At 47.4% G+C, this 9,627-nt stretch overlaps 1 protein-coding gene across 1 annotated transcript; it reads right to left on the bottom strand.

Moving 5' to 3' along the window:
* Nucleotides 1–6,807: 6,807 nt before the first annotated feature.
* On the bottom strand, nucleotides 6,808–8,827 carry LOC136452927 (UDP-glycosyltransferase 88B1-like). The gene has a single exon (XM_066453501.1). The coding sequence runs from the start codon at nucleotides 8,542–8,544 to the stop codon at nucleotides 7,093–7,095; it is 1,452 nt and encodes a 483-aa protein (XP_066309598.1). The 5' UTR covers nucleotides 8,545–8,827; the 3' UTR covers nucleotides 6,808–7,092.
* Between the last annotated feature and the right edge of the window lie 800 nt (nucleotides 8,828–9,627).

Below are 9,627 nucleotides of genomic sequence, written 5' to 3'. Positions count from 1 at the left end.
AAAAGACTACGATTTACAAAGGAAATCTTAAATAAACTTGGAAACTACGATTCCTTGCCCTAAACTCTCAGAGTCCTTTATTATTACAACTTTCATCTTTTCGATCGGCTTTGCCTGCCATCTTCTGCTTTCTCGAATGGAGTCACCACCTTCTGAAGTAACCGACTGCACAAGCATTTAGCTGACCGCTTGTTTTGTTTGCCGAATATCCTTCTTCCCGCATGTGGGTCCACCTGTCATCCTCCAGAGTCGACCAAAATCTAGTGTTAACATGATGTGAACCCAAAATACCTTTTTCCCCACCGAGAGCTTAACGAAGGTGAATCTGGCCGGCTGTTCTTTGGCTTTTCATCGTGCACCGCCAATCTGCTGATAGCCCAATGTCTAGCATGGCTACGCAGTTGGTTTTCTCCACCATGACCTAGCGTCGGACCCCGCTGTGTAGTGCTCCTGGCCACCCACCCACCTGCTAGGGTTTGCGGAAAGCGCATGTTGCGAGTGTATGTTTCAAGTGTTTCAGATATTTTAGAGGTATGTTGCAAGTGTTTCATATGGATGTTGCAAAAGTAGATCGAGATGTTGCACATGTTGCATTAGCTATACATGTGTGTTGCAAGCGTCTGTTCCAAATGTTCCATCTATTTTTTTAGATGTACGTTGCAAGTGTGTTTATCTAGATGTTGCATATGTTTCATACATATGTTACAAGTGTATTTATCTGGATGTTGCATATGTTTTTAAATGGTTTTTTGAGTGTTTTTAGGTTTTTACAAGTGTTTCAGACGCATGTTTCAAGTGTTTTATCTATCTTCAGACGTATATTACAAATGTTCCACCTTCATCGTGCAGTGCACCATGCCTTCTCCTCTCCCTCCCCTCCCCTCTTTTCCCTCCATCTCGACGCGGCAGTTTGAGCTCGGTAAGCACGATGACGAGAACGCCTGACGAGCACGATGCCCATGAATGTGGTGGCCCAATGAGCACGTAGAGGTGGTGGCCATGGGTAGGCGATGGTGGGCGCGATGCTCGCGTGGTGGCCCCATACAAGCTTGAGGTTCGCTCCATCTGCTCAGAAAACAGAGCAGCCATGGGCGTCCAAACATGGACATTGTGGCAGAACCGCCCAAAATAACTCGCTTTCAGAGGCGCTTATCTTCCACTAGACACTAAGCACCTCGAATGGGAGCTATATCGAACAGTTCCATCGAGCACACCCTATGGGAGAACCCAAAAATCCATATTTTTCATTAGGATCACAATGAGAGAATAAAGCTTACAACATTTTAGCCACGTCTTATATCACTTTTAATACAACATCAGAGTTATGAACAATTTAATTTAACAGTGGAATATAAACATGTGATCAGAGTTACAACGGAAATAAATATCTATTCATGACATGATGAAGGATTGATATATAAGCTATGACAACAAGTTATAAAGCTTCTATTTATAAAAAAACTTTAGTGAGAGTTATAAATAAAACTATGATCGCAGTGTAAAGGAATCCTCTCTGAGCTCACCAGGAGGAATCCACACACAAGAGTCAGCTCGCCTGTCACCTGCAATAGGGGGAAATGAAACCTTGAGTATTCAATTGTACTCTGCAAGGCTTACCCACCAGGAGGAAAGAAAATACTCTAAGGATATGCTAGGTTATCTGGCTCGTGGGTTTATTGCATCTACAGGAAGCATTACTAAACGTGTATCGTTATATTCAATTTTATTAGCAGTCATCATTAGTTCCTTAACTAACCATTCTAGGTAAGCACATGTGCTATTTTCAAGCTGGTGGTACGCAATCAGGATCATTTTACCATCTTTCAGTTCTTACTTTAGTGCTAGATTGTAGACAAGGCATACTAGATTACCCGGTGTTTCGCGAATCAATGTGTCCGGCTAGGTACCCCAAAACACATGCTCCGCTTGTACCCTAGGCACAAGCAGGACTAACCCACCACTCTCCTGTCAAGGGGCTAGGTCCCTATCCAAACTTAGACTCCAAGCCCCCACACCTGAGTCCTAGACTCAGTGTGGTGCTTAGACCTCCACCATCCCCGTCTCCAATCAGTCGGTCCGGAAAGAGCCAGAACCCACGATAAGATAGAAATGAGCCTTCCCTGCTCCCATAAACAAGTATGTGTTCAGGATAATAAGTCTATGACCTGACTAGAATCCAATGCAATGGATGGTCCTTAACCGACATAGGCGGAACAAGCGCAATCTGAGCCTTGCTCGAATGCCAAACCAAGTCTAGATCCAAGTACCATTCCGCCCGGTCTCTAATTATCAATCATATATATTCCCTGTGATAGTAATATAGTAACAACAATAATATCTTTCCTATCTCTCATGAGTGACAGGTAATCACTCGACTTCTACCAAAGTCCTGTAGCATAGCAACCTACACGGTACTATAATACTAGTAAGACTCATAGGATAAGGATATATATGTGCAAGTGGGTTTCATTCAACTCCTTAAACTTAATGCACATGCATAAAATAAAGTGCAGAATAATAGGGGTTATGCACCGGGGCTTGCCCGGGTAAAATATAACCAAATTAGCTTTCATCTTAGTGGCATGATCATCAAGTCACCATCTGCTTCCGCTACTCCCGATGACTCCGCGATCCAACATCGCTCCTATCATGAAATACGCGGATGCAACGCAGAGATGTAATTAATCAATGGTAACAACAACTCTATAATATGATTACGCTCCATGAGCTAACGAGCTAGCTTAATGACTAACGTACTAGTCTACATATCCACGTCGCCAAGTAATGCTTGTTTCAGGAAATGTTTTTGTTCTACAAACCCTCAATTATTTTTGACATTTGATTGATTAACTATATATTTTTGGACTAGGGCTCATTTAGTTACCTTAACAAATTAATTCCTATGGGGCTACAAAAATTATAGTGAGCACCTAATATTGTTAGAAATCTACTGTAAAAATTTCAAGGCCAGTACTTCTACCAATTCATCACAATAATTCCTACAAGTTCTTGCTTTACCCATTTTAAGTGCTTCAAATTAATTAGTCTACTCTAGAAAATTCTATGAAACTAAGTGAACAAAATACATTATCAGATAGGTCATGATTTTAGAAACCTAACAAAATTGGTTTCACAATTTTTGAACATCTACACAATTTTTCATTGAATTTACAAGTTTACCTTAAGAGCTAAATTAGAAAATACTTTAGAAATTGGAAAGGGTCGGCAGTAACTGGATCTGGCCTGGCAGCCCAAAACAGCCCACGTGGAACATGGTGCACGCAGCAGGCCATCCCAATCATGGCTCAAGGCAGGGAGTCCGCATGCGCGTCGATGGTTTTACAGAAGAGTCCCCAATATATCCTTTTATTACGCGGCACTATGCACACTATTGCAACAGAGACACGTTTTGTAGAGAGAACCCTGAACTAACCTACCTTTACCACAAGATAGTCCCTGGCGGCCTACGCACGACGGCGCGACTCTGGCCGGCGTAGTGCGCGGACACCAACCATTGGAATGAAACACCAGCCCCACAATCGAGCCGATGAGCGTCGCAGAGCCAAGACAAAACCCTGTACGGCGATCAGGAGTTAAACAGTGGCTTCTACAGCGCTGCCCACAGCGGCGGCCCAACTGCCACGGCTGCGCAAGCGGTCTAGCGAGCTAACGCAAGTAACGGACTAAAAGAGGTGATTTAGTATCAGCAGCTTACAACGAACAAGGTAGAGGTCATGGTGAAGTCAGAGACGGCCCCCGTAGCGCTGGCCACGTGCGAGCTGACAGGGCGGCGGCGCTCCGACTAGACACTGGCATGTCACCGCATCTTTGTCGAGGTCCCTGGCCAGAAGGACATGAGCACCAGCTAGAGAAGGTCAAGACGAGTTCCCGGCTGCAAGTAATTGAACTTATACTAGCCCTACGGGCCTTACCCCCAAGTTTGAGGCCACGGTGGCACTCCGGCCGACCCCGAGCAAAAATACCAAATTGGAGGTCGGTAGTGATCGGCCAGAGATGGGGAAGACAAAGTGTCTAGTTGGCTCCCTAAGTCAAATACTAGTGCGAGTAATCGGACCATGGAGCTGTGAGCTAGCTAAACCGACGGGTAGCGGCACAGAGCTCAGACCGTGGTCGTTTCACGGAGGAATATGTGAACAGGCTCAAGCGGATTAAGACGGCGGCTCCGGCCATTTGCTACCACTCGAACCCATGCACACAAGTGACGAGACAGAGCAAGCTTTGGCGCGACGTGCATGAATTGAGTCAGTCGAACCCGAGCAGAGTTCTCCATGGCAGCTAGTGGGACAAGGCAGGCAGAGGAGCGTCACCTTGGCACTACGATAGGGACCGGATGGCCATGGTTAGGCGACAGCGGCATAGGTAGGGCAGGGAAGTGTCTCGTCTCCAGGGTGACCGAATCAACATTGCGGTAGGTGGAATGAGGGGCGGGGCAGTCGCCACATCGGCTAGACGATGGCCGCCACGGCGTCCGCTCGGCCCGCCTACGGCCTCACCGACGGTGACCCTAGCCCAGTCCTGCGGAGACGAGCGCTGCCCACCCTGGCTCGATGTGCGGCCAGCGTAGCAGCGGCCATGGCCAGGAGCGGCCGGGCAGCCGTGGCACTAGGCTCACGTGGTGACCGTGACCACAGGAGCCCAATGGCTGAAACGGCAACACGCACGATTTTTAAAGCGACGCGAAACCGCTAACGACCCTAGATGAAGTTCAACTAATTTCCCTAATCTTAAGCCCGTAGTGCCAAGTATCTAGCGATGCAATCGCCAAGGCTAGGGAGTAACTCGAGGAGGAGTTAGATGCATGCCAACATGGGCTTGTCACGTCGAACGCCCGTTCGAGAACAAAGCACCGAAACGTGATTCACCACGAGTTCTAAGGAATTTGGGCAATTTTTATAAGCACAACGTGACTCCCATCGTGACTACAACCTATATCACACTCAAGTACTCACCTTGATGCAATCAACTGTACAATTACCTGAAGCTAGAGTTTAGGTATTTTAGCTAGAATTTAATTACCAAAACAGCATTGTCTACTGCCTTTCTATACTTAGAAAATTAAAGGTTTCAGTTTGAACTAACATCTACTGGCGCTTTTGCTGAAATTTTTTAATATGCGTAAATCTAATTAATTTCAACCACTAGGCATTTCATACACTAGTCCATAGGTCATAATAACTTGTAGAAACAAAACATATAAGAACTACTTAACTAGTTTGTTCAATATAACTCGTAAAAAATGATACTTTTAAATATAAGTTCAAGTGTTCTAAATTTAAAATCCGAGAAACTCATTTTTTGTTAATTGCTTTTAGACTTTAATCTAGATTCTAAGCAACTCGTAACATCAGAGGTGTTACAGACGTCCCGATAGCAATTGTCTTGTGTCCGAGAGAAAAGACAGAGTAGTAGCAATTTGGTAAATTTTTCTTACTACTCCTGGCCATGAGTTTTCCTTTCCCAATCCCAGCCATGAGTTCAATACATGCTATTTTTTACTACCTACTAGTTTCACAATGCGTAGGCCTTGTTTAGTTCTCAGTTCTCTCTATCCCATCGAATGTTTAGACACATATATCAAGTATTAAATATAGACTTAAAAATAATTAATTGCACAGTTTGCAACTAATTTATGAGATAATTTTTTTTAAGCATAATTAGTCTATGATTTGATAATGTGGTGCTACAGTAACATATGTGCTAATGCCGGATTAATTAGGCTTAATAAATTTGTCTCGTGGATTACTGATGGATTGTGTAATTTGTTTTTTTATTAGTATCCGAACGCCTCATGCGATACCCCCGTATGACACCTGATGTGATATCCCAAAACTTTACGCCTTGGAATATTGAATCATCATATGGCTATATCTAACGTCTATTGCCTACTTTTATGCATTTTTGTGGATGCTCTCATGAATAAACATTACGGTACGTACTTCCGTCTCTAAATGAATTATTTTCTAAAGTTATCTTAAGTAAAAAAATATATATATAACTGAATTATAGAAAGGAACACAAATGTTTGTTAAATTAAATAAGCAGATTATGAAAATATATTTTACGATGTATCTAATAATTCAATCTTTGCACTTTTTCTATGAATTTTGTTACATCTAAAAAAAATTGACTTAAAATATCTCTAAAAAGGCATCTGCTCCGTTACTCATCCCTCAAAACTTTGCATGCGTGCGCTCTAAAAATTGAGATTGTATGAATGATTATTTTTACAACAGTTGTATGAATGATATGACCCGCCTTAAGGAAGGTACATGGATATCAATAACCATTTCCACTGGCTAGTGATTCAAACAATATTTTCATGTTCCTCAATAATATGCATCTAGCTGCTCTGTGGATATCCTACGAAGTAGGTGTTTCTGGTATTTCTTTTAAATTTTTAAGTGAATTGCACCTTGGGTCATTAAACTTTTTCTCACTTTTCATCTGGGTCCATAAAATTTTTTCTGCTCATCTGGGTCCATGAACTTCTAAGCTGTTCAACTGATAGTTTTTGCGGCTAATAAGTCGGTTAATGCTGTTTTGTTGCGAGAAAAAAACACTGTACCATGACTGATAAGTTCAAGCGAACATGTCGTAGCCGTCATCAAAAGCAGGCCACATAGGTCTCTGTTGCCTACGTGGCCACCGATGTGACACCACGTGCTCTTTTTTATTTCATAAACCGGTCGAAACTTTTAAAAATTGTATAAAATCGTCAAAAAAATCGTAAAAAGAAAAATCTAGTTTTGTTAGACTCTACATGTAGATCTATGCAATAGATATATAATATGACATTCTTTAGTTTAAAGTTTTTGTTGTAGTTACATTGTAGATAAATGTAGAGTGGCATGTATAGGTGGCTCCATAAGAGCAAGCAGCTCCTGAGGATTTTTTTCTAGGGAGAACAATTTTTGTCCCGGTTTCCATATAGTTATGCACACAACCAGAAGCTTTTTAGAATTTAGATTTGGGGCAGGGCATTCCTGTGTTTGGTTTGCACATAGGGACGACTAGGACAACATGTTGGTTGTTGGTGGTGGCGAGCGAGTACATCGCTTCCGAAGCTACTCTCTAAAGACTTGCAACATCTGACAAGAATCGGAGAAATGCCGCCTGCGACGAGCCACCGTCCTCCAGCGCTTCCTGCGTTTCTTTCTTCAGCTGCACTGCTCGTTTCCTAAGCCTCGTCCCCTCCTCGGCGTCCAACGCTAGCCTCACTTTTCCCGCTATTTCTTCAGCCTTGATGAAACCTGCCATGTAGCCCTCCATCTCCACCCCGACGCCCATGTCCTCGGTTACAAACACCTTGTTCATCCTCTGCTCCGCGCCCGCTAGTGGCCAACACAGCATCGGCACCCCCGCCGCGATCGCCTCCAGCGTCGAGTTCCACCCGCAGTGGGTGACGAATACGCCCGTAGCGGGGTGGTTGAGCACATCCACCTGCGGTGCCCATGACGTGATGACGAGGCCACGGCCCTTGGTCCGCTCCAAGATGCCCTCCGGCAAGAGCGCGTCTAGATCCGCCTCGGCACGTTGCTCCCAGTATCTTCTGGGCCCGTCGCTGCCTGCCGGCGTGCGCACGACCCATAGGAACCGTTGCCCACATCTTTCCAGGCCAACGGCGATCTCCTTGAGCTGCTCCTTTGGTAGGGCGCCCTTGCTCCCCCAGCAGAGGAACACCACGCTGCGCTCTGGCTGCGCGTCCAGCCACGCGAGGCATTCGTGCCTAGAACCTCCTTCCTGCTTGTCCATCGTCAAGCCCGCGCCAACCAACGGCCCGACGGAGTAAACTGGAGGCAGCACCTGGCCGGGAACGCACAGGGGGTCCCTCAACGCCTGCAGGGCCCGGCTCTCCAGCGACTCGAACGTGTTGACCAGAACGCCGTGGGTGTCCGCGTGGCGCTCCAAGATCTGCATCATGGTCCTGCACAGCTCGTCCTCCGGACTCTCCAGCAGCGACGTGACGAGATGGGACGCCGGCATGGACGGGACCCCAAGGAACTCGAGGGGCGTGTCCCCAAGTTCTTTGAGGCCCGTCTGTCTGCCGGCAAGCAGCGCCGGCAACTGGGCGAAGATGGCCAGAGTCCCGGCGCCTGAGGCGAAGAACTTGTAGACAGGGACGCCCACCTTCGTTGCCACGTCGATGGCGTGGGTGCAGAACAGGTCGATGACGAGGGAGTGCAGGCGCTCCCGGGGGATGGAGCGGAGGAAGCTCTCGAGCTCCTCGTTGTACCGGCGCATCAGCTCCAGTATGAGGAGGAAAGGGTGCTTGGTGGAGCTGGCCAAGTCCGGGGGAGGGATCGGCGGCAGGACGTGGAAGGTGATGGACGGGTTGGAGGCGGCGACACGCTCGATGAAGCCGGCGCCGGAGTCGGTCGACTTGATGGGCGGCTCGATGAGCACCATGGTGACGTCGTAGCCGTGGCGGAGGAAGACCTTGGCGAGCTGCGTCATCGGGCCGATGTGCCCGACGCCGCCGACGGGGTACAGAACGGCGATCTGCTTCTCGGATCCGTTGTCCATCTCTGAGGCACGGGCGCACGGCTGGTCAACCAGGAAAGGAGATAAGACAGGGAACTATAGCCTGCCTGTGGCCTCAGCCCTCAGAGGTCAGAGCTGCTGTGGAAATGGCTTGCTAGCTTCGCTGTCACATTTTTCTAGAGGTGCTCACTGCCCTGACGGCGAAGTAGCTGACTAATTTATTTTCTTGTCGGACAGGATGAGATTGCTAGCTGCTCCACGGATGGGTATTGAAATCTGGATTAGGATTTGGGAATCTACTTTCGCTCCGTTCGGTCGGCTGGCTGGGCTTATCAACCCAGCACCAACCGCACCAGCCGAACGGTTGGAACTTATACTCGTTGCTCGGTCGCGTCTCTCACTTTCTCCCCTTTCTCCCGTCGGTGGTTAGGGTTCCACGCACCCGCGCCGCTCCTCGCCATCGGTCCGCGCATTTACCGGCGGTAGTCCGCGCCGCGTCAACGGGCGGTGTCGGTGGCCACCGGATCCGGACGCGGCCGCCTCTGTACGCCGTCCTCACCGGGGCTGCGCTTACCGTGTCGTCGTCCTCTTCCCCCACCCCGCCTTCCAGCGACGGCGCCTACGGCCAGGCAGGTAACCCGAATCCCACGCCTCCGTCCTCTCACCTGTCCGCCTCTGAACCGTAGCTGGTCGTCTTGTAGTTTGACCTCCGCGTGGCTAGGGTTTCCCTCACTCTCGCCGGCCTCGGTGACAGTGGTCTCGGCCTCCCTCCCCGGATCCATCAACGGCGACTACTTCCAGAACGGTAAGCCCCCTGGAACCCGACGCCGGCGTAGTTTGACCCCGCCGGATTTGAGATCCAACATGTACTCATGTATGCTCCTCTATGTGTCCGATAGAAATCCCCACATCTTGTTTCTATATTACATAAGTGCTCTACGTACATATTTTAGGACTATGTTTCTGAATACTTTCCGAACAGATCTGGCAGATGATGCTTAATGGCTTAGTTAACCTTCGAATCACCTTTTGCTAACTGTTGTTTGGGTTTGCAGTCAATTTTTGCTATTAGTAACTTAGTTCCCGAACCATTTATGGTTATTAACGTTCTCGTCTTGTTTGGTC

Source organism: Miscanthus floridulus, chromosome 5 (genome assembly GCF_019320115.1).
Source record: "Miscanthus floridulus cultivar M001 chromosome 5, ASM1932011v1, whole genome shotgun sequence".
NCBI classification, from domain to species: Eukaryota; Viridiplantae; Streptophyta; class Magnoliopsida; order Poales; family Poaceae; genus Miscanthus; species Miscanthus floridulus.
This window is presented reverse-complemented; position numbering and strand designations above follow the sequence as displayed.